This window comes from Nelumbo nucifera, chromosome 6 (genome assembly GCF_055504915.1).
Source record: "Nelumbo nucifera cultivar China Antique chromosome 6, China Antique-T2T, whole genome shotgun sequence".
NCBI lineage: Eukaryota > Viridiplantae > Streptophyta > Magnoliopsida > Proteales > Nelumbonaceae > Nelumbo > Nelumbo nucifera.
Genome location: NC_142654.1, coordinates 60,458,230 through 60,483,467, shown reverse-complemented (window position 1 = coordinate 60,483,467; position 25,238 = coordinate 60,458,230). Strand labels below are relative to the sequence as shown.

At 37.9% G+C, this 25,238-nt stretch overlaps 2 protein-coding genes across 3 annotated transcripts; one reads left to right on the top strand and one right to left on the bottom strand.

The window, feature by feature from the left end:
• Nucleotides 1–168: 168 nt before the first annotated feature.
• LOC104604373 (uncharacterized) lies at nt 169–756 on the bottom strand. Its single transcript, XM_010268672.1, has one exon. The coding sequence runs from the start codon at nt 754–756 to the stop codon at nt 169–171; it is 588 nt and encodes a 195-aa protein (XP_010266974.1).
• Nucleotides 757–18,680: 17,924 nt separating this feature from the next.
• On the top strand, nt 18,681–23,813 carry LOC104604255 (uncharacterized). Of its 2 annotated transcripts, XM_010268529.3 has the most exons (4): nt 18,681–18,790; nt 18,913–19,137; nt 22,229–22,559; nt 22,663–23,813. In XM_010268529.3, the coding sequence occupies exons 2-4, from the start codon at nt 19,060–19,062 to the stop codon at nt 23,223–23,225; spliced, it is 972 nt and encodes a 323-aa protein (XP_010266831.1). In that variant the 5' UTR covers nt 18,681–18,790; nt 18,913–19,059; the 3' UTR covers nt 23,226–23,813. The 2 variants fall into 2 exon arrangements, with proteins under 2 accessions (XP_010266831.1, XP_088745298.1); XM_088889172.1 differs by having other exon boundaries at nt 18,735–19,137.
• Nucleotides 23,814–25,238: the final 1,425 nt, after the last annotated feature.

Genomic DNA, 25,238 nt, shown 5'->3' with positions numbered 1-25,238 from the left:
AGACTCCTGCAACTAGACAATAGAGCAAAAATACTCCAAGGAGGATGAGAGTTTTCCTCCAACAAGAGCTTAATACTAACTCATTGTCACCTTCAAAGATGGTATGAGAGAATCCCATGGAAATGGCAAATTTGATACTTTCCAATAGAGTTGTGGCTTTAGAAACAATTAGAAGCGAGAATTGATAGGAATAGCTCGTGCAAAGATGAGAGAACCTGTATGGTCCCTCACTACAATTCCCACTCCTGACTTCTGAGAGGAATTGGCTCCATCAAAGTTAACTTTTAAATAGCCATTGGGAGGCTTTATCCAATGCACTGGCTGAATCAATCTGTTCCTTGCAGGATCCATAAAGTTACCATGATGATTAGAAGTGATCAAAAAGTTTTGATGAGTGAAACTCGTGGCGCGTTGCATAATGATATGAGGATCCCATGGGCTGTTATTGAATACTAGAGTATTTCTTGCAATCCAGATATGCCATAGAAGAGATATGACTTTCAGTAAATCAATATCAATGGTGAACCTTGATTTGAAAAGCTTTATCCAGTTTGTGAGCCAATCAGCCATGCTCATGTCTGTAGTTACATCAGAATGGATAGCAATGTCCGCACCAAACCAAACTTGCTTTGCTAATGGGCATTTGAGAAATAAATGTTCAAATGATTCTTCTTCTTCATCACACAGAGAGCAGGAAGTGTTTATGTGTTTAAGCACCAATTCCAGTCTTCTTTTAACAGGAATAGCATCATGCATTATTCTTCAAATGAAAATCTACAGTTTAGGTAGAATGAATTTCAAGCTCTAGAAATAATGCCATGGGACCCCATCATAATGTAACGGTTTTTCTGTTAGTAGGAGTTTGTACCTGGAAGTTGTTGTATAATTTCCATGTGGTGTAAGAGTCCAAGCCAAAGTGTCTTCTATTTCTGCATTTGGGCTTAGGATAGTCATATTATATATATGGTTGGAGACAGTAGAGTTAATGAATGGGTTCACCAGATCACGATGCCAAGTCATTGTAGAGTGGTCAATTAAGCTCGCAACTTTTAAAGTCATATGTTAGTGATGAGAAGAGTTTAGCTGAACAACAACAAGTAACCATGGATCGTCAATAATGTTAATATTCCAACCATTGGCCACCAGCCATCGACAACCCTTTAGAAGGTATGGTCGGCATTTCAAAATGCCTTTCCAGATATAAGAAGATCCATTGTTGATTTTGGCCCGCCAAAAATTTGAGTTCTTAATATATTTAGCATGGAAAATCTTTGCCCACAAAGAGTTGGGATTGCTCAAGAAATGCCAACCTAATTTTATAATGAGCGCCACATTCTTCGAATTTGCATCACGGAAGCCAAGTCCACCAAGATCCTTTGGTAACATAAATGATGACTAGGTTTGAAGATGTAAAGAATTGGAGTTTGAGTCTGACCACCAGGAGTTACATCAAACATTGTTCAACTCATTACAGATTGTTGCCAGCAATAGATAAGTTTGCATTATATATTGTGGTAAAGCTTGAAGAGTAGTAGTGATGAACACACTTCTTCCAACATGAGAGAGAGTTTTCTTTTTCCAATTTGACAATCTCATTTTCAACCGATCCACCAAATAATTCCATTCCACAGTTTTAGCTCTTCCTAAGAAGAGAGGACCACCCAAATATTTATCTCCTCGCTTCATAAAGGATACTCCAAACTTGCTAGCTATGCGAATTCGTATTCTTCTATGTGTGTTGTTGCTGAAGAAAATGGACATCAAGAATACGGGTTGCCTCAGTATAACTGCATCTCCCAAATAGAAGAAGATCATCTGCAAACATCAAGTAAGAGATATGGATGCCAGTTTTTGGTGAAGTTGAAGCCATGAATCTCCCTGAGCTGAAGCTTGGATTCGAGGAGCTTAGACAACATTTTCATACACAAAATAAAGAGGTAGGGCGATAAAGGACATCCCCGTTGCAAATCTCTACTTGGACAAAAAGGAAAACTAGGTTTGCCATTTACAAGCACTGCAAATTGGGTTGTGGAGACACATTGATAAATAATGTTACTTATTTCAGCTGAGAAACCAAAGTGGTGAAGAACAAAGCATAAAAAGGACCATTCCATTTTATCATAGGCTTTAGCAATATCAAGTTTAAGAAGAAAGTTTCCAACTCTACCTTTTTGCTTCTTCATGCAATGAAGGACGTCCTGAGTGATAATTGTGTTATCAGTATGTTTCGTACAGGAGTGAAAGCACTTTGGAATGGGGATATCAGTTTGGGGAGGATCGGTTTCAGCCGATTACAGATGACCACAATCTTGTAAGAACATTGCTTAAGCCAATGGGCCTGAAGTCTTTTGCTCTTTCAACTGTCTCAGTTTTTGGGATCAAACAAATATAAGTAAAATTCACATGTTTGATATCCTCTAGATTTCTGAAAATATGTTGTACCCAATGATAGCTATAATTATAACCCTAGCAAGTGCATCAGTTACCAAGTAGTATAAAAATATCATTCCCATGGGGATTTAACAAAATAAGTATTAGAACTATAGTCTTCCCTAATTATTTGGACAATCGAAATTCAGATTTAAGAATAAGAATTACTGAAAATAAAAATAGAAAAAGAAAATAAAAGCAAAGGCAATCAATAACCGAATATGCAATGAGTGAAATCGCTAGGACCATTGGTCCACCTAACCATTCTAATGAATATTAATGGATGTGATTAACCAAGATCATTTGTCATTCCCATAAGCTGAAGTTTTTCCCAATTTTATTTAATATTCATTCTCAAGATATATTAAACCTATTTCTATCAAGTAACCCCTCGATCCCTCGACTAGAGTTCTCAATGATAGGAATGCATTAAGTGCAAGAAAAACTCATATATTTAGATGAATCATGTGTATATATCCCTATATATCATTCAATTCACACCATGAATTATGTGGTCGAATATATAAACTTCTCTCCCGATTCTTTCATATAAATCGAATCAATTAAGAGATGGCCACTCCTAATCGCATTAAGCAAATAATTCATAGACTATATGGAAATCACGATCTTGGATAAATCATAATGATAAAAATATATTCATTATCATGGTTAGGCTTTCCATAACCCTAGCTAAAAACAAATCAGTTCATGATAAAGGAAATAAAGCAAACAAGAGGAAAGAAAGAACTCATAAATTCGCCCATGATGTTGAGATCTCTTCTTCTTCTTGCCGCCACCTCCTTCTTGAAGCTTTCTTGATTTGCTGATCTCCTTCTTGAAGTTTCTTGATGATCTTTTTGATTCACTTCAGAGGGACTTTAGTAATTGATTAATTCAATTATTGATTGACGCCCAAAGCTAGTTCGCCCAACCCTTGATATAGTTTAGGGAGGGGGGCTGTTACAACCACTTGGAGTTATCTATAGAATAGATAATCCAAGTTAAACTCATTCTATCCTATCTTATCTCATCTCTTATCTAATGATCTCAATCTTTAACTTTCTAGAATTACATCACAAATTTAAATCTGGTAGGACTCTTCTCAGTTTCTTGTTTTTGTATTCGTATTAGGCTTCCTCTGCGAATTGGGCTGCTGCAAGTCTTTTCTGTCAGTTGGGCTTCAGCTGCGAATTGGGCATTCCTACGAATTTTCCCCGACTTCAGGCCCGGATTTGACTTTGATGCAGGCCGAATCTGTGAAAGCCCAAAACATGAAAGTTGTAGATTTCTCTCTTATCTTTCCAGTGAGTCTTTAATCAGCCCAATCGAATCTCGGATACGAGAGTTAGGCCTAGATTACTGAACGGTGCCAAAACTGTAAAAAATCATCTGATTTGCCTTGCTTTTTTCCTGATGCCTTTTTTCATGCCCTGAACCGAAATACAAGAGTAATGAGTCCATTTAAATGTAAATTAAGTGTAGAAAGACTGAATTTTCATAGATAAAAATATGATAAATTTTATTCGCATCACCCAAACTGTGATGTCAGTGCCCACAACAGACCATTGATTATGTAAAATTCTTGCATGCATTCCATCTGGCCTAGGTGATTTCTAAGGACCAATCCGACATAAAGTAGTCTTAACTTCCTCAGTGGAGGGAATACAACAAAGTAAATCATTCTCTTCAAGGGAGAGAATCATGCTTAAATTTGGAACTTGGATATTTGATAAACATGGGCTAATAGAAGTAAAAAGATCTTTAAAATATGAAACCAGAGTTTGAAATATCTCATCATCATTGGTGGTCCAATTTCCAATAGAATTTTTAAGACAATAAATTCCATTATTTCTTCTTTTGTTGGTTGCAGAGATATGAAAGTATGTGGTGCATCTATCACCATGCAAGGTCCAATCAACATTTGCACGCTGCTTCCAATACAGTTCTTCACGCATAAGCCAACATTCTAGATCTTTTTAAACTTTACAAATGTCCTAAAGAGTTTTTGGAGAAGCCGGGAGTGATTGAAGATGAAGCAATTCAGATTCAAGATGATTGATTGTATGGCGCATATTGCCATAGGAAATATTGCTCCAATTTTTCAAATCAATTAACATGAAATGAATTTCATGAATCCACATTTGTTCTGAACGTGTTATGTATTGTTGATCCTTCCAAAACTTCTTGGTTTGTAAGATAATTGGGTGATGATTACTTCCATAATGAGCAAGGTGTTGTACATAGGCTGAAGGGAATAAGCCAATCCAATATGTAGAAGCCAGGAATCAATCAAGCCGTTGACAAATGAGTTAATCTAGACCTCTGTTGTTTGACCATGTAAGGCGAGGGCTTGAGAAACCAAGATCAATAAGATTTCAATCACCCATAGCCATGGAGAGGAAGTTGTTTGTATGGGAGGAAACATCACTACCACCAAACTTTTCAATTGGTGACTTAATTAGATTAAGATCTCCACACACGACCCAAGGGCGGTTGGCAGTTGCATGAAAGTCCTTTAAATCATCAACAGAGTTTCTTCGAGCAATATAGTTTGGTGGGACATAGAAACAAAGAAGATCCCATTCCCGGTAATGAGGTTTATTCCTAATAGTGCAGTAGACTGCATTATCAACAATTTATAGCAAATCATTAGAAATGATAGAAATCCAACCAAACCAAAGGCCTCTCGATCTCCCTACAAAGGGAATTATTTCAATGTGATATCTCAAGAGATTTTTTAGAATATGGTGTGATTTCTCCAAGCCACTTTTGGTTTTAGAGATGAAAAATATATTAGGTTTGTGCATGGAGAGGAGCCTTGCCAAACGGGAAACTGTCTAGGGGCTCCCCCCGCCTTGACAATTCCAAGACAGAATTTCCATGGCTCTTGGTGGGGCAGTTTAGGCTCTGCCACCTCAGCCTTAGAGTTTAGTTGAGCAGCAGCATCTAGAGATTTAATGCGAGCTTGCTTTTTTAATCGAGTTCAAATGCTATTTGCTGGTGAAGGATGGACTCCATCAGTAATATGGAAACCTTGGTCCATTTCCAATAATTAAAAGTCTTCAATGCTCCTCTTTCGCTTGTTGATGATTTTAACCTTATCAATGGGCTCTGTATCAACGAGCATGGGTTGAGATTTGCTTCTGTTACTGGACAAAGGATGACTCTGTATTATTAAGGATTTTTCTAGATCAGAATTTGATTTCAAATCTTGGATTAACACACCTGATTTAGCAGGAATACTTTCAAAGAAGAGGAAAGTAGTCCTGCCATCCACTGTAGAATATTTGTGGCTTCACAATCAGTTGGTGTTGGCATTGATGCTTTGGAGATAGTCGGTACTTTGTTCAAAGGTGTGGAGTGCACCACAATGGGCTCTTGAACGAAAGTGTCCATTCTTAATGTTGAAGTTGGTAGCATAGTGGAAGGAGCTAGGATAGATGTGGGATCATGATGCATTAACTTCCCATGTTTGCTTGCTGAATCAATCATAATATTGGTGGAAATATGTAGAGATTGGTTAGATTTCAAATTTGAACTGGAAGTAATTTCAATCAAGGGAAGATCGAGTAACTTGCCTGATTTGGCGGTGTCACCCCAAGAATTTCGGGTGTAACCCTTCCTTCCAAAGATGGAGCATCATTGCAGTTCGCTGGCTTGATAACTGTTGTCAGGAGTAATTCCAGTGAATCCGAAGAGTCCTGTTGATGATTGGATTTCTTGAAACTAGACTTGAATCTTTGAGGATCTTTTAGCGTAGAATCAACTCTAATATTTTTAGTGATTTGGTCATGTAGGCAACTTCATATTTTGGTTTTGGCTTCCTCTGTAGAACAATTCTGGAGAGTTGTCAAAAGTTTGTGTTTTGTTCTACAAGTAGATGATTCATGTCTAATGATGCCATAAAACTTGCAGTATCGAGGAAGCCTTTCGTACTGTATTTTCACATGGATCGCCTCTCCATTTAGTAGAGTGTAAGGAACATGTTTTAACGGGAGAGTGACATCTAAGAGGATCTTGATCCTCGCAAATTTGCTCCATTTCAATGGGCTCCGGTCATCAGGTTCAAATGGTTTTCCTATTTGCGAAGCAATGTGCTTGACAGCATTAATATTTAGATAAGCGACTGGGAGTTCGAGCAGGTGGATCCAAAACTCTACAAGGTGAAGAGAGTAGTTTTTAGGTTTTGTATGTTCTTCAGCCTTTTGAGTGACAATAAGATCATTGTCAAAGAGCCAAGGCCCTTTGTCAACAACTTGATCTCGATCAAAACTTGTTGGTAAACGAACTAAGAAGGACTTCGGTCCAAAATCTAGAATGGTTGCAGCTTCTAGTCGCCATGAGTTACAGATAACTTCCTTAAGTCCTGCTATTTTGATGGAGCGATCTATAAGAACACGGAATATTAGAGATCTCTATCATTCATCTGTAGAAGAGGCATCCTCTTTGTTTGCTTTTACTATTTCATTCATCGGTGGGACAAGGAGTGTAGATATGTTTCGTAATAGATCATCATCTGCTATGAAGATAAATAGAAAAATGGATTAAGATGGAAAAATGTGGAAATAAGTGGGAAGTGGAAAAAGGAAAAGGCAGAGAAAGGACGATAGGCATGAAAGTCAAGAGCCTTGCTCAATCGGCAAGAGAAGTGCCTTGCTCAAGTAGCAAGAGGAACTTACGCTAGATCCGCCCAAGTAAAAGGTCTAGCTAAAGATGAAGCAAACTTGGCTAATTCATAAGCCACCTTATTACAAGACCTATGCACAAAAACCACTGAATACTTGGAGAAATGCGATAACATCTCTTTGCAATCGGAAAGAGTAGTGTTTATATGCTAAGGAGGTGAAGCAAATACCTCTAGCAAAGAATCTATGACAACCTTAGCATCTCCCTTATACACAACATAATCCTGTTTCATCTGCAAAGCCAACAACATAGCTTCCCAAAGGGCAAGAGTTTCACATTCTACAGGAGAGCAAAATGACAAATTTAAGGATTTGACTATGATAAATGTCCCATATGATCTTGAATCACTACACTCACTCCTACTTTAGAAGAACTGGTAGCCCATCAAAGTTTATTTTTAACCAATTCAGAGGAGGACAAACCCAAGCATTAGGTTGGGGTTCCAACCGTGGAATGACCCGTTTTGGTTCAGTATTCAACTTAAAATCTTGGTCTTGAAAAGCAACACAAATTGAATTAACAATAGAACATGGATCAGAGGGGAAATTTCCCATCATCAATTTGCATCTTGCTTTCCAAATGGTCCAAAAAACTGTTACAATTAATCCAAGCCACCAAGGAGATAGAATGTTTAGGCCAAGGATCATCCAACTTTACCCAATAAGATAGCTAGTCATGCAAATTCCATTCTAAGTGAGCATCAACCCTCATGTTTAATGGTGAGGCAAACCAAATGTGCTAAACTATTGAGCAATGAATAAATAGGAGCATTAGAGTTTCCTCTTCAAAATTACCAATACAACATGTGCCATTAATACTTACATGTCTCTTTATAAGCTCCAACTAACAGGAACACAATTGTTGATGCATTTCCATAAGAATAGATTCACTCGGGGTGGAATGTTTGTGAAGCACAAGAATTGCCTCCAAAGAATATCTCCAAAAGCTATTGAAGTAGTAGAACTTTGGGGACGTTTAGCTACAATTATTTTACAAGCTGGACTAGTTGAAAACACGCATGTGTCACTAATTTCCAAATAAGGCAATCTAGGCAACGGTTAGCTTGTGTAGGTAAAGCTATGTGGGTAATGGCACTAGCAATGAAAGGTGGAAAATGAGAGTGAATTGCATTAGAATCCCAACGCTTTGACTAATGGTATAGTAAAGATGCAACCTTAGCCAAATAAGAAACTCTAACATCTCGTAGCCTATTCAGGCTCCACCCATCTATCCAAGGGTCCTCTAGAACATCAATGTTCCAACCTGTATCGACCAACCAAGAACTCCTTGTCTAACCAAATTTTGGCACTCCAACATAGAAGCCCAAGTTGTGGTTCAATTGGAGCAATAGGGACACCATTAAGAATCATTCTCATCTTAGAACATGTTATACAATTATAAACTAGTTGGCAAAACGTTTATGAGAAACCCTCAAATGAAGAACATAAAGCACAAAACTCCACTCCATTTTGTCATATGCCTTCGAGAGATCAAGTTTCATCGAGAATTCACCCATACGACATTTCTTCTTTCGAAGGGAATGAAGTATCTCAGATACTATAACTCTATTATCAATGATGCTTCTTCCCGAAGTGAACACATTTTGGAGGGGGGAAATAAGTCGAGGCATGATGGCTTTGAGTCTATTAGTTATAATCTTAATGCCAATTTTATAAGCCACATTAGTAAGGCCAATAAGCTGAAAATTTGTTACTTCCTCAACATCCCCTTTCTTCAAGATAAGCACAATATTAATGGCATTAATCTCTTGGATTTTCTAAGGATTACGAAATTGATCCTTAATGAAATAAACGAGCTCATCCTTCAAAGAATCCCAGTTTTGTTGATAAAATTGAGAAAAAAATCCCATAAGGTCTATGAGCCTTCAAAGCATGAATTCCAAAAAAAAAAGCATATTTTACCTCTTCCATGGTTGGAGTCGAAGTTAGTAAAGAATTTTCATGTTTAATGACATCTGCAGGAGCTACCTCATGGGAGATAGAAGACAAATTTGAATGAATAGAAGAGAATAAATCCATAAAATAAGCATTGATAGTGCCTTCCATCTCAGTTTGATCATTTGCCAAACACCAGAAAGGTTACGAAGCCAATTGATAGAATTTTTGTCTTCTTGAAGTAGCAAAGCTGTGAAAAAATTTCAGATTTTGATCCCCACTTTTCAGCCAGTGGCACTTAGACCATTGCTTCCAATGATCCTTTTCAAACTGAAGTAATTAATTGTTCATATTCCACCAATAAGCACCTCTCCTCATCAATGTTATCTTGACCATTGGTAAGACGTTGAATCTCATTTAATCGCTTCTTCCAATTTCCAACAGTTGAATTACTCCAAGAGTGAAGAGATGAGAGACATTATTTGCATTTCTCAGTGAATGGCCCTGTACTGTTCTTCCATGTTGTAAACATAATATTAAGAAAATATGGGTGTCTAGTCCAAGCACTCTCAAAATGCAAAGGGTATTTAGCCCTCCTATGTTATTTGGTTGTGTAAATAATAATCAGAGAGTGGTCACTTCCTATAATGGGGAGGTGTTGTTCAAGATTGGTGACCGTAAGTAACAGTGAAAGAGAATACTCACAAAAGGGATAGTAGATTTTAAGTCAAGAGAACTTGTTCCCATATATGGGAGATGGGAACATTCTAAAAAATCTTAATATGCTAAAAATATGATAAATAGATGTTTGATGTTGACAAAACTGTGGAACATTGAATGCTCCTTTCTTTAATTTCAAAATATGGGGAGCAGTTGCTTCCCATAGTTCCCATTAGTTTTAACTCGTAGTGCTCTAGTAATTTTAGTAGTTAGAAAAATCTTGCTTCACTACCACTAGGATTGGATTGATTGCTAGCAGGTATGAGTAAGACTTAAGTATGATAATCTCATGATAGAAACAAACATTTTTTTGAAAGTTAGCAAAAATGGGATATAATACCACTAATAATAGTTGATCCAAGAAGATCTTTTGTAGATTGAGCAAGCCCAATTCCTTAAACTTGGATAGGTACTACAAGTAGTCATCACAAAGCTATTTAAAACTAGAAAACAAATCATGTCAAGACCTAGAATCCTACCATGTTTGTAATAATTCGAAGCAAAAAATCACACCCTATAAATTAAATTAGTTGTGAATTTTATCTGGATTTCATAATTATTTGTAAATGCAGCAGATGAACGGTGGAATGTTGAGTGTTCATCCTTTCTCTCAAAATCTAGGGGGTTCGTTCCTCATATGTCATGAAAACCAGTCCCAACATACCACATTTTCCTGCCAGTGGTGGATAGAATGATCCAATGGCAAGCCCATCTTAGTTACACAAGATCATAGGAAAAACAAGCTTAAAACTGTGAAAAGAATCGTAGATATGCATATACATAATATTGAGATGTGTAGAAATAAGTTCCCAACCAACATCTAAGAATACATCTAACCCAATTCTTTTGTTTATAACTATAGAAATGAGTTCTGAATCAACATCTTAAGATACATTTTATAAGAAATTGGAGTACAAGTCAAGATTTTGTGAGTGTGGAAAGAAATGTGTAATCCACGTGTTGGAGACATCTTTGAACCCACAAATATTGTTTTATAGTTGTCCCGATAATATAGTAGTACTATTCGAATTGTATATTTTATGTGTTTGTAATGACAATTGTGATTGTTGAATGCATTGACTTGACTTTACATGTATTCAGGAAAAGAAAGACAAAGTGGTATGCTATAACTATTTTGTATGGGTATTTCCCACAACTACTTCAAATGAAGCCATGTCATCAACAAATGTAGGATATGTAGAAACCCACGTTGAAGAGATTGATAGGTTACTATTTGACTTAGACAAGCTTTGCTTGTTACTTTTATGATTGGATTTCTTGTGTTGTATATGTTCAAGAACTAGCAATTAGGATATGTGTTTTTCAAATATGCTTTATGATCAAGAACCTAGTATTTATGGTTGTGTTAGAAATGTATTATGACCAAGAAACTAATATTTATGGTTGTGTTAGAAATGTACTATGATAAAAATTTGTCTTTTCTAAATAGTGCTAGCTATTTTTGGTCCAATTTAAATCCAATAGATAAGCTTTTATTTGAATCTGAATATAAATAAAACAATGTTGGATTTATCTAACATTTGGAAATGAACACATGAATTTTGCTTGAATCTGAATATAAATGAAACAAGGTTGTATCTATCCAACATTTGGAAATGAACATTTTGAATTTTATTCAAATCTGAATATAAATGAAACAATGTTGGATCTATCCAACATTTGGAAATGAACCCAACATTCATGCCATTGACAAACCGAATAAGTAAGGGTGGAATTTGGTGAAATATTTCCAAATATGCAACTATGATTAAGGTTACTTTCATTTGGAGAAATTGCCACATTGAAATATTTTATGGCTTTCCCAATTGTAGGAGGAATTTTTTAATTTTCAAATATTAAAAGTACTAATGTTAGAATTAGTAGGAAATTGGTGTATCAAAATAAGAATTGGTCTTATTGAATCATCAAGAAATTGTCAAGATGGATGCTTTTTAAATCCTAAATACTATTGGGTTAATTAAGAATTTCAATGACATTTTTAGGGTCAACAAGACTTGCTCAAGATCTTGTATTATAGACTTTTGGGTTTGCAATTGTTGAAGCATGCAATAGTGATAGATATTTTAGGTTCACAGTTATTGGATGTTGAAGATAGTATTAAGCAACAAGAAATGGTTGTGAGTTCAAATTTTCCATGTTGAGAACAATCTCATCCATTTTGGAATTTTTTATGAGGACAATTGTAAGTTGGAATTTTTTTAATCTTAAATATCTGCATGTACATGCAATGCGACTCAATTGAAATCATGCCTTTATACATCTAATACAAAAGGGTCTAAAAAATAATAATTTTTAGTTTTCAGTTCAACTACAAAAATCTAAATATCTTAATTTACAAAATATCCATTTTAGCAAATGATAGGCAACATGCTAGCCTGAAATGAACATAATAGCCTAAGACACCCGTCCTCTCTTTAGTTGTTGGTCTTGATAAGGTCCAATCCATGATGGTTGTTGCATGTGCACATAATAGTTTATTAGTGTTGCATAAAAACATAAAATAATTGGAATATAAAGTTTCTAAGAAAAGCTTTATCACCTGGCTTGGATGAGATCTAGTGGATATGGTTTCACTAAATACTTTTCCTGGTACTTTTACTTATATATAAAAAATCAAAAATGTGAAAGAAAATAATTTATGGTTATATTTAAAAAAATCCAAATACCACTTACTTGTATGTGAAGATTATAATAAATGATGCAGGATGATTATACTTGAACTGTTGTGGTGAGGGCATGGTGTAAAAATTCTACCGCCAATCCTGTAACACATATTAGAAGATATGTTTACATTTTGAGAGATTATATTAAAACCATAAAAGAAGAAAATTAGTGTTAGCACCCAAAAGTAAACATTTACCCTTGTAACTTGCAAATCCTCTTTTAGACACCTCACCCGACTAATCCGACACTCCCTAGAGACTCGAGGCACCCTAAAACCCCCGCTTGTCAAAGATCTCAATGCTCCACCATTGGCCCCTTGATTGAAGTAAGTTTCCTTTTTAGCCATTCTCGTTGTTCAAGGACCATGATCTCATAAATTCTCTAGATGTAGACCGTTTTAGACCCAATTGACCCTGCCAACGAGTCCAAAACCCTCAAAAACCTTTATAGCTTTTGTTAGAACCCCCTCCAAAATACCCCTTACACATCTTCCTTCCCAAAAATTCCCCCTAAAATTACCTTGTTGGAATTTTTTACCCTTGAAAACATCAAAATACCCACACACACCTTTCTTTCTAGAATACCCCAAAATTTCCCTTGTTTGGACCCTTTTTTACCCCTAAAAACCCTTAAAATACCCAAAATGCCCTCACAACACCTTCCTTCCCAAACACCCTCAAACTCATAGTCACACATTTTGGACAATCTTACCCTTGAAAGCTCTTAAAATACCCAAAATACCCCAACGCATCTTTCTTCTTGGAATATCCCCAAATTTTCCTTGTTTGGACCTTTTTACCCCTAAAACCCTTAAAATGCCCTCACAACACCTTTCTTCTCGGAATACCCCCAAACCCACACATCTTGGACTATCTTACCCTTGAAAACACTCAAAATACCCAAACTGCACTTCTTTTGGATCTTTCTATCCCCAAAATACCCCTTCCTAAACCCTATAAATAGGGGATGGTATATGGGGACCCAACGCATCGAATCAACCTAGGAAAATGGACCCTCTCCCCTCATTCGAATTTTCTTGCCACATTATCCGAATATAATTTTTTTTTATTTTAAACCCCTTTCATTTTTACCTAAAAAGGAAAGGTGGGAGTTTTTTGTTTCGAGCCTCCCTCTTCTCCTTCATTCTTCCTAGAAACTACAAAAAAGAAAGAGCTCGACATTGCAGAGAAGGGTGGTCGCCATTAACTAGCTTTGAATGTTCCAAATTGCACCTCTTCCACCTTTAATTGACGTTGCTCACAGTCCATATGGCAGTTATGATCTCCAACATTTGGATTCCGGCATGCTAGAAGCCCTTAAGACCAACGTCTCAAGAGAAGTTTAGAGGGTTTCTTTTGAAATCCTAGTGTTCACAACGGAATTCCTTTAGAATCCCTTGGTTGGAACACATTCTATGAATCATTTGCACACGTAGGTAAGCTCCCTTCGTCCTTTTATTTATTTATTTTATTATTATTATTGATGTAGGGTGTTTTGGCCCGACCTCGTAACACGGGGACACGTGGACGCGACTTGGCATAAGTGACAATTCAGCACGACAGCCTGGCCACAATTCGGCGTAACGAGCTCGCCGAGGCCCGACCAAACGACTCGGCGGGTGTGACAACTCGCCGAGAAGCAAGGCCCAGCTCGCCTCGAGCCTGAGGGTGGAGCGCCCCGAGCTCCCCCCGTGCAAAGGGACCCGAGCTCCCCTTGAGACCCAAGCTCCTCCTAAGGGACTCCGAGCTCTCCCTTCCTAAGAAGGGAGCACCCCGACTTTTGGCTAAGTGTCCCGAGGGAGAAACACCTCGGGACAGCACTGTCAAGACTCCTGTTCGTACTTGCTTAAGGCTCGCCTCCGGTGCGAGCACCTCGGTGCCGAGGCAAACCAGCCCCAAGTGGTTCGGTGCACAGTAGCTCGACAGCCTGCAGGGGAGATCTGCCTGACATCCGTACCTGTCGGATCCGGTGGCAGCGCATACATCCCTTGCCAGGTGGCGTTTTGCCTTCCGTCTCTGAAAAGCATGGCATGCCTGACGAGTCCGTACCCTGCAGCAGCAGCCTGCACCTGCCACCCCAGCCCTGGCAGTAACGGCTAGGGCAGTGGCGGTTACGCCTGATGTGACTGAGCTCCGATATAAAAGGACCCCAATCCTCACGAAGCAAAGGTATTGAAGCTAGCACTTTCAGCACTCTTAACTCTCTGTGTCTTCTTTGAGTTTTCCTCAGAGTTCTAACTTAGCCATCGGAGTGTTCCCGCCGAGAGAGCTCCCCGGGAACCCTTCACGTTCCTTTTCATCTCAGGTGCCATCTGCTACAGCTAGGAGCCAAGTTTCAGCCAGCTAGGAGTGCCCAGATCGTGCTGCATCAATTATTATTATTATTATTATTTTCTCTGTTGCCTGAAACAAATTGCTAGAACGGTTTAGGGGTGATAGACATCAGGGTTCTCGTCCTCCCCAAGTAGGTTATTGACTAAAGGAAAGGTGTGACGGGAAATTCCCAGTACCACCCCATTCGTTGAAGCTCAATACGAAAGAGAATGGTGCCCTGGTGCTTCTAGAATTGTGACTCTTGAATCCGAACTCAACCAAGTCTTTGCCCCTCTCCTAATTCGATGAACAGTAGCTGATTGGTGCCAAGAGAAGCATGAAGGGGGGAATCCAATATTGTTACACTCATTGGCCTTCAATATGAATACTTTTTTTATTTTTTTTTTGCTGGTAAAGTTTCTTGTTCAATTATTAATTCAAATCTTGTACATCAGAATAATCTAGAACATGGTGTCTTTCTGTTTCTCCATGAAAACAAGCTTTGTATGCTAAGACGTGAGCTAGTTTGTTTTTTGTACGAGGGATATATACAAATTCTATTGACTGAAAGTGTTGTGTCTTGGCTTGAATGGTACCCTAGTGAAGTTGATCCACCCATGAGCGATCAAGAGAATGGTTCTTGAGTTTTTTGACCTGTCCTTCAGTATCTAAGCAAACCAGTAAATGATTGCAATTGTGACGGATTGCTGATTCCAAACCTTGAATTAGAGCTCTAATTTTTGCATCATTGCTCCCATTTTCTTTGCATGCTATTCCTTGTGCTTCCTAGATTGCTTTTGATTTTGAACTCTTGAGTACATATCCAATTTCTGGATGACCTGATTTTTCATCAAATGAGTCGTCTGTGAACAAGGTATACGAGGGAGTGACTGGATTTGACCTTATGTCAAGGTGCTCATTCTCTTCTTTTGCAATTTCTGGATATTCTTCGAGGATGTTGCAGGATGATTCAATGATTCTCAAGGGGTGATTTTTTTTTCTTTTGAAAGATCCATTTATTCCTTACTTCCCATAACTTGTATAGTATCACATGGAATTTGGAGAGCATGTAGATTTTCTCCATTTGGCTTCCAATATGAATACTTGGGAGTCGGGGAAGATGATACCAAATGAGTTCAGATTAAATCAATTTTGGTTAAGCATTTTGTGGTTAAACTAGAAACCAATGAACAAATAAATAAATAAATATTTGATAATGGTGGTAGCCGATAGATAGGTCAAACTATCACCAAATTCAATAGCAAAATTGAGTTTTCTAGAGCATTTTTCACTCTGTATTGTTAAGTGTTTCAAAAACTGCTACTTGTTTGATTGAATTCAGCCTTGCTATTTCGGTTAAGAGGAAGTGACATTCGCTGTGACAGGGGAGAGGGGTGCCTAACACCTTCCCTCTCCTCTTCCTAGGTTACTCGGATTGCCTTATTTTGATGACGGAGTCACCATAAATCAAAAGCTATTTAGTTTGAACACCGGGAGTCCCATCACTCCCTTTCTCTACTATGATGGGTGGTGACTCCAGTAGTTCAGCCACGAAGTGGGTCACTTTCCGGTGCCCACAACTAGCTTACATGAATAACATTTGGAATAGTGTTTTGTGATTCACCTCTACTTGCAATAGTTTCCCAAAACCTTTGGCCTTATATTATAAGAGTTTTAGAAGGGTTTCAATGCAAGATTTAGAAAATTTTGATGCCTAACCTCATCAAATTTCCATACTTGTGTGGATGTTATAGAGTGGTTAGATTCTTGCTCTTTTGTCATATTCTTATTGGCTAAATGGTTCAAATTCCCTCCATCTTTACATGCTTAAAGCAACAATAATCAATTAGTAAAGTTCTAAAGAAATCAAATTAAATAAATTAGAAAATACTTGTGTAGTGCATTTTTCAATAGATTGGTCCTTCTTTGGTCTTTTTCTCTTGTCTATCACTTTCTGTAAGGCATTTTTTGACCTTTTTTTTGAGGAGTGCACATTGGAAAACTCGTGGTTAAATCCTTTCACATGTTTTACAAGCCCATCTCCCGTAGAACTAGAATACTTGAATTTGTATGTTAGTAGTTTCAACTTGTGTACCATCAAGATCTATGTAAAGAGATCCATCAAATGATATAGATGATTGCTCAACGGTTGCTTGCTTTATACACCTTGATACATCTTTCAAAAGCTTTTCTCCTACTTGGATAGCCATCTTGTAAGCATCACCATTAGATGAAGAACGACCCAAATTCAGCATACCACAGTTCTTCAACTGTATTCATTAGCAAAATAGGATGTAAACTAGACGAATTCAGGCATTATGCCCCTTTGATTGTACAGATAAGAAAAGCAGGGGTAAACCCTTTTCTGGACTAGAAAGCCAACTATTTACTGCATGAACGACAACATAGTGGGATTGAAAACCAACTGAAATCATTCAACTTCATCAGCATTTCTACTGTTATTAGATGTACAGGCAATTGATTTCATTAAGAGGAAGAAATGTTGGACTAGAAAGCCAATTGATATCATTCTTACTATTATTTGATCCATTTGTGCAAGCAATCGATACCAATCATCCGATGATGTATCTCTCCCACCATTGGTTGTGAACCCACTGCTATTAACTAGTTAGAATTTCGATCTATCATGGCAGAGGATGAAAAGTGAAAACCAAAATACCTATGTTTTGGTTTTAGATAGGGGTGCCAATTGGACTAGATTTGGTCTAATCGGATCCAGTACAATGTGAGTCTATTATAAATGGACCAGGTTCAATCCAATCCAATGAATATTTTGGATCATTTTGGAACAGTCCAATTTGTTCTAATTTAGATTGATTTCAATCTAAACCCAATTCATTGTCACCTATATCTTTATCTTATATCAATGGACCGGATATTGGTTTAATCCAACCCAATCCAATATAAATTTATTATGGACGAAACCAGTCCGATCCAATCTAATAAATATTTTGAATTGGATTGGTCCGATCCAATATGCCTTGTTGGTCCGTCCAATTCATCCAAATTGATTTTGGACTGGTGGAGTCCAATCCAAAACCGGTCCATTGACACCCTTAGTTTAGGAACGCAAAGGGAAGGAATAAATACTTGACGGTGATGTCATTCTTCATGCTAATTAGAGAGAGAGAGGAAATATGGGCTCGGTTTTGGAGAGAGGGCAGGAAGGAAGAATGGATAAAAGTCGAATGACCAATTTCATTTGGGAGAGCTAATGGTGTGAGAGAAAACAACCATTTAGCTCTTTTCGCAAGGGTCTAGGTCTAGGTGGAACACGATTGTATTGGTATCACTTCCATAAACATGGGTAGAGTGTGTGGCATTATTAGTTTTTTTTTTTTTTTTCTGGACTTGGGTATAAAATTTTCCCTTAGGTTGTGTTTTGTTGCAGTGTAAATTTATTTGCATTAGTACAAATGCATGAGAGTGCAAATGTAAAAATTGCAAATTCTTGTGTAATTTTGATTTGGGTTTTACTTTATTCTGCTTCATGTCTTAATTTACTTCATTTGCACTGCAATCAAACAAAATGAGCTAAAATTTAAAATAAAAATAAGTCAAAATTTACACTCAAATCATTTACACTAGCATGATTTTGCATCAGTTTAAATTTATTTGCATTGCAACTAAACACACGCTTTATCTTATGTTTGCTCAATGGACATATGGGATAGGGCTCATATTAGTTAGGTTTTTTTATTAAAAAGAATTAGGCGAAGAAATTAAGTACATCGCTTAAATTTAGGAAATACGAAAATTGGGTAAAGAAGTGTAGAGATATCGGGCCAGCCCAAAGTAGAGTTAACCCGAGCCCCACCCAATCCGGCCCGACTTGCAGCCTTGGGCCCTGGCAAGGATTTCAGCTCAGCAGGTTTTGTGAATTTGTGGGATGAAAGGGCTAAAAGGTAAAAAACAGAGCGTGCCGTAAGAAGCGGGACGACCTTGCGGCTATATATACCCCTAGTCGGGCATTCCAGGGAAAATACCAAGGTGTTTCTTCATATATCTTTTCTCTCTCGCGATTTGGAAACCCTAACCCTGGTAGGGCTTCTATTATTGCGCCAAGATTTCTGTTGATCTCTATTTGAATGATCTTCCGGTGGATTTTCGGTCCGATGCGTTTTTTCTAGACGAGCTTAACCCCTAGAATTTTTTGTTATTAGGGTTGATTGCATCTATTTCTGGACGGAGAAAATTTGCCCAAACTTTCCCTCTTGCAGACGATCAGCAGAAGATTGTGGTTGACTACACAGTGTTGATAAGCTTTGTTCTTGTTATTCTGAGGCGATTGTATTGTTACGTCCTGAACGATGTCTCGATGCTTTCCTTATCCTCCACCTGGGTATGAGAGGAAGAACGGTGCCGACGCTCTAACTGAATCGATTAAGGTTTGTTGAGCATTCATGCAGTGTTGATTTTTGCGTTTATGCTCGACTGCTTTTTTCGGTTCGCAAACGTGATTGGAATCGAATCTCGGCTATCCTTTTTGTACACTGAATATATGATTTGCAATTGGTTAATTATGTAATGGATGATCTACATAGATGTGTGTTTTTGAACTCAGGAGGACAATGAAGATCTTACTTCCTACCCATTTATTTTTGGCCTTTGCGGAGTATGTACAGACTTCAGGATGGTTTTCTTTCAACATCTCTTAAAATAGAGAAAATAAAAAAACAAGGATGATTTTGGTTAAGGGAGAGTGTGCTTTATCTGTAGAGCTTGAGATGTGTGGTTATTTGAATCGGTTGCATATGATACTAAAGTTCGGGATCTTTTGGCTCATTGTTGGGGCCTTTTATTTCTACATGTTTTTATCCTTGTGCATAAGTTATAGAAGTTTATTTAAGACAAAGGAAAATCAATATAAGGTTTCTTTCATGATTATATAATGTTAATTACAAGATAAAACTTAAGAGCTATGCTATTGCGTTTATTAGAATATTAATTTTAAGGCAATTTGATACCCTGTTCTTGTTGCTGAAGTGGGCATGTTCATTGCTTAATAAACGTTCAACATGCCTTGTTTCATATATTTGAGTAGGATTCTTCCTACCTACACTTTCTGTTGTACTACCATTTTATACTTCAATCGAAGTGATTTTGATGGCACATTATGATGTTGTCCAAGCTTTATTCATTGGTATCTACTATTTGTCTGGTTCAAGGGTGTGAATTAAGTCAGTCCCATTAACATGCCACATGGGAACCAACCAACCAAGTTTTTTGACATGCAACCATATCCAGACTTTTATGTTCTGAGTACTTGCTGTATCTCACGGCATTATGTCAATTTTGTTACCAAGGGTTGCTTGTAATACTGCAACTCCAAGGTTCCCCAATGAGTTACTTGTCAATTCTCTGTGTAATCAAAAGATGATCTTACTTTGGCCCTATTACAGAGTGTAAACAGGCATATGTGTAACAATTACTTGCTGTTTCTTGTTTATAGCATTGTCGGAAACTTAGCTTAATATCAAAGTCAGGTGGCTCTGGGAACTTCATGAATAGAGCCGCAACTTTTGGCAAGGCATTGTTTTGGATGTTTATGTTATTTGAAATGCCAGTTTCATTTTGTTGTGTATGCCTCAGGTTCATGTATTAATGTATCATTTATTATAAATGAGTTGCAGGTTCTGGTTAGCATGCCTGAGAAAGCATTACACTAGCTTTCTTTTCAGTTTCAGGTTTATATTTTTGATATTGGGTGTGATTGCTTTAATTTGACTTTGTGAATACAAACAGGATTTGTGCAACTGGAGGTGCATGCAGGTTATGGTTCAGTGACTCTGGATTTTCTGCACATTTAATTCTTTTTCAGTGTTGGAATCTATAGATTCCCAATCTAAAGAGGATTGACTTTTTGATTGGTTTTGATAAATACGAATTCAGGACGGGATCTTCTTAGTTTGCAGCAAGCTTCATGACATCATTGGTTTCTAATTGTGGGTTTCTATGAGCTTTATGGTTGTATGGCCCTCTGTAAATCTATACTTGAAGTTGGACGGGTGTTGGATCTAATATGAAATCAAGGAGTGTCAAAGAAAATATCCTATGTCCATAAAAAATGAGTTGGAGCCAGGGGTGTTGAAAATGCACCTCAATTCCAGCAAATATTACTGAAATGGTGGGATCAAGGAAGTAGAGTGTCTGATGATAGACCAAAAATTGGCCGAGTAGTGTAAGCTTGAATACAAGTGGGGCATACAAGTCATCTTATGTTATCCAGGGTCACTTTTATCTCTTTACTAGCTGCAAATAGTGCCTTTGGCAGGACTTTTGAGTGGCATCAACATTTTTGGGCTATTAGAAGGGTTGAAGATGTTAGCATTGTCTTCTTGCTGCCTATATTGAGTGCATATTTCCATGATCAAAGTCCAAAGGCATTGGATGGGTGTTGGCCTGTTGACCTTTTTGATATGTGATGTGCACAGAAACATGAGAAGGAAGGATAAGTTTGTGTTATAAGCTGCTTCAGTTTTTTGCAGCCTTGTAGCCTATTTCTTTCACATTCTCTATTATGAAGTTAAACAAGTCCGATGAGTAGATTTTTTCCTCCCAAGCAGGTCTTATTCCAGCAGAAGTATATTTTCTGAAGTTGATTTGTTGGCCATGGTGATGCAGGGAAGGAATAAATGGACCAAATAAGAATTTCAGACTTTGAGATCATATTGTTTGGGGCTTTAGGAATGCTAGTCTATTCAATGGCTTTGGGTTACTACCAAGTTTTCTACTTTGACTTGTGCAAAGTGGTATCCCGGGCTCACTAGCTGTGCCACTGTACCTCAGTTTTTGGTGGTGCTTAATTTTGTGGAATCAAGGTTCAAAGTATCGATACGATACTGCCAATACCAGTATCGTATCGGTACATAGAAACACCCAACACACTTTTTCTTTTTCAAATTTTGGTTTTTAAGGAAGCTAAAAATAGGTTTTTTTTTTATTAAAAGCAGGTGGGGTTCCGAAACACCTGTTTACAGGACAGGTGGACAGGTGTTTCGGGGCATATCTTTTTCAAAAGATACAATACGATACGCCCGATACGGGGCGTATATCGAGTGTATCGTAACCATGTGTGAAATAGATTCTAATTATTTAGGTCTCAAGTTATTGGGATGCTGAATAAAGCTTCTTTTTTTCTTAATTTAGAATATTTTCTGCACTCTGATTTCAGCACCTACTGTCTTGCAACAGTGTAGTTTAAACTCAAACTGTGTGTTTACTCCTTTGACTATGGATTGCTTGTCATCCTCCTTGAATAGTTTTTCTGTGGTAGGATGGAGTATGGGATATACAGTCCTTGTAAATCTCTAAATACCTAATGTAATGAACTGAACTGATTTTATGCTGCATCTTAATAAGCTTAGTTTTCTCCTGAAATTTCAAGTATTCTCCATGAACTTGGTTGTGCCTTGTTTCCTTTTGTCTAGCTGCTTTGGTATGTCAAAATGATGGTTACCCTGGTGTTATGACATCCAGAGAGAAAAGGACAAGGCTAAGAAAGAAAGAAGGAAAGAGAAGAAGAGAGAAAAGAAAGAAAAGAAGGAGAAAGACAGAACCAGGGACAAGGGGGAGGTTGGGAAGAAGCATAATGACGAAAAGAAGCACAAGAAGAGCAAAGTAGATCAGAAGGGGGGAGAGCATCCGAAGAACATTCAAGATGACAGCGAACAGTTGGAGAAGAGTGTCCTTACTGAAGATCATGGACAGGCTGCTGTTTCTCAGAACGTCTATGACTCTTCTGACAGCACCGGGAACAGCCACAAGAGAAAAAGGCTTAGCTCGCCCTCTGATGGCAGCCAAAACAACGGTTAGTGTGTTTCTTTTATCCACTCTCTACAACTTGTGCTTAATGGGGTTTGTTGTTTCTTGGAGGCGCTGACATTCTTGAAATTCTTTTTGTTATTGTAAAGGGAGCATTCTGCGAATTAGGTTGCCCTTGATGAAACACAAGGAGCCAGAAGCATTACCCAGCAAGGCAGTTTCTTCTTGTAATTCTATAGGGTCTGATGTTGTTGCACAAGGGAGGTGTGAAGTTACTCATAGATCCGGAAATGAGCAAGCTTGTTCTTCTTCGTGTAGAATCGAGACTGCTACTGCTGTGCAAAATAGTCATGTGAAGGCTTCAAGTTCCAGTATAGAACTGCCATGCTCCACTTCCAGCATTGGAATTGTTGCCCAGGACAAGGCCCCATCTTCTACATGCGGCGTCCCTAAAAGAGATAAAATAAAAAAAGAATTACAAAAATACAGGGACCTGGTTGAGAATTGGGTGCCACCACCTATTCAGAGAGAGTATGCCGAGTTTGATGATCAAGACTGGCTCTTTGAAGTGAAGCCCCATGGCAGGCACGAGGCAAAGAGAGTAAAGGTTGATAGTGATAGTTTGTGTCGTGGAAGCTCAGATCTATGGCCGCAGGCCTGTTACTTGCCGGAGGTGGATGTATATGCATTGCCATATACAGTTCCTTTTTGAGGTTTTTTGATTTTGGCCAGATGGTGGAGACGAATTGTTGGCGATTGGGGTTTCTATATTGTCAACATCTGGGTGGTTTTACACCAGTACAGCGCCATGCGCATAGCTCCAGCCTCTCCAGCTCGTTATCGTTACAGTTTTTGGGCAGAGGTGATGTTGAGGATTGGGAAGGAATGGGAGGGGGCGGACTGTTTGCTTGTAGAAAGAGCAAATTCATCTTCTTCCAATTGATACCAGGGAAAAGAAAGATCAAATTCATGTTATACACTGCACAAGCACAACTCGTTCTTTATGTCATCAGTATATAAAGCAAATTAAATATTCAATTTGCAGCTTCAATGATGTTTTTGTGCTGCATGCGTCGTAGTATCGTATGGTGTTGCCTTTTCTTTTATGTTCTTTATCCCTTCTGCGTTCTGCCTATCGGTGTGCTTTATTTTTGGAGAGCAATTTTGGTTTCTACTTTCTAGGGCCAACCTAATTGACTTTAGATTTGACTTGAATTAGCAGTTTGATTGTTTCTGCATCCAGCCCTGTATTATAATTTTCAGAAATACAGAAACACTCAAACTTCTTCCATTGCAAAAAGACATTGTTTTTTGTTTATTTATTCATTCATTCATTCATAGGTTTCAATGGAAATTTCAATCCGCATTTTCAGAATAGGAAGTTTATTAGATTCAGACGTGCGTTTGTTTTTAGCGAATCATTGTTTTTTTGGGTTGTTGTTGCTTAACTTTTGTTCGAAGGTTTTGATTCTCAAACCCAGAATATGCAATCATTATAGATTGATGTCTTTGTTTAAGGCCTCCCATTTTCAGACATTGGCTATCAGTGTGAACTGTCGGGAGAATGTATGTAAATAGTGAACGATACGGATGGTGGATTGGAATAGCCAATGTGCAAAGTTTTAGAGGGTTTGGTGTGGGAAGTGATATGGTGGATTTGTAACAAAAGATGAAATGATACAAAAGGGGCTCTATTTTAGGCAAGCCCCAATTTTATGAACCGGGAACATTCCTTACGATGCATGGGTCATAATAAACTAGCAGTACCAAGAAATTGTGTTATCTATTGGTTTCCACCCATGCTTCTATCTTTTAACCAATGTTTTAAAAACCAGACCGGACACAGAACCGGTTTGGGAATCAGTTTCCAGGTTGAATGGTCTGACCGTTGGGTTTAAACAGATTCCCCGTTCCGATTTAAACATAATAAATAAATAAAATAAAAATGGCCAAAAATCATTGTCTGGATCGATGGTTCGATCGCCTGGTTCAATGGATCAACTGACCAAATCATCAGTTTTTCATCAAAAAGTGGTTTAAGAGTGAAACGGAACCAGTTATCTGACCATGACTGGTTCCCTGGTCAACCCGTCTGACCATTCAGTCTGATTCAGTTTTCAAAACCATGTTCTAATTGTTTCTTAAAGTTAAGCTGGTATCATTTTTCATAGTATGGATCTGCTGACCATGACACATTGCTGGCTACACGCATCCAACTATACATCGGGAATTTCGGTTTTATAGTACAACCAATGTTCCATTGTTTCTGATGTAATGTGTGGCAGGATGCGTGTGGTCAGTAATGTGTCGTGGTCAGCAGATATAAACTCTCATTTTCAAGCTTTTATTCAAAAGGATAAATATAATAATCATCTTAACCCACAGAAAGCTAAGGTTGAACCAATTGTTAAGCCAACTCAACAACATGACCAGATGAGATCACCCCAATGTGTGTCATAAAACATTTTAAACTCCAATTACACTACATTTGAATGGGTCTAGAAAAGAACAGGAGTATTCCTACAAGCTTAGGTGATTACACATTTAAGCATTTCTCTTGGTAGGGACAAGGTCGTTGGGTGGGTGTTGGGAGGGGTAAAGCTTGGTGTCAATCGCTGTATGATAATGGGATACAACATAGCGGTAGAGTCCAGTTAGAAGAGATCACATCTCCGCCCTACAATGCCCCACAGCACATCCCTGCTGTGTATTAGGAATATCTCCC

Coding starts and splice junctions, on each gene's coding strand:
- LOC104604373 (XM_010268672.1), bottom strand. CDS start 756: ATGCATGATGCTATTCCTGTTAAAAGAAGACTGGAATTGGTGCTTAAA.
- LOC104604255 (XM_010268529.3), top strand. CDS start 19,060: ATGTCTCGATGCTTTCCTTATCCTCCACCTGGGTATGAGAGGAAGAAC. Junction 19,138..22,228: donor CTCTAACTGAATCGATTAAG/GTTTGTTGAGCA, acceptor TATGACATCCAG/AGAGAAAAGGACAAGGCTAA. Junction 22,560..22,662: donor TGATGGCAGCCAAAACAACG/GTTAGTGTGTTT, acceptor GTTATTGTAAAG/GGAGCATTCTGCGAATTAGG.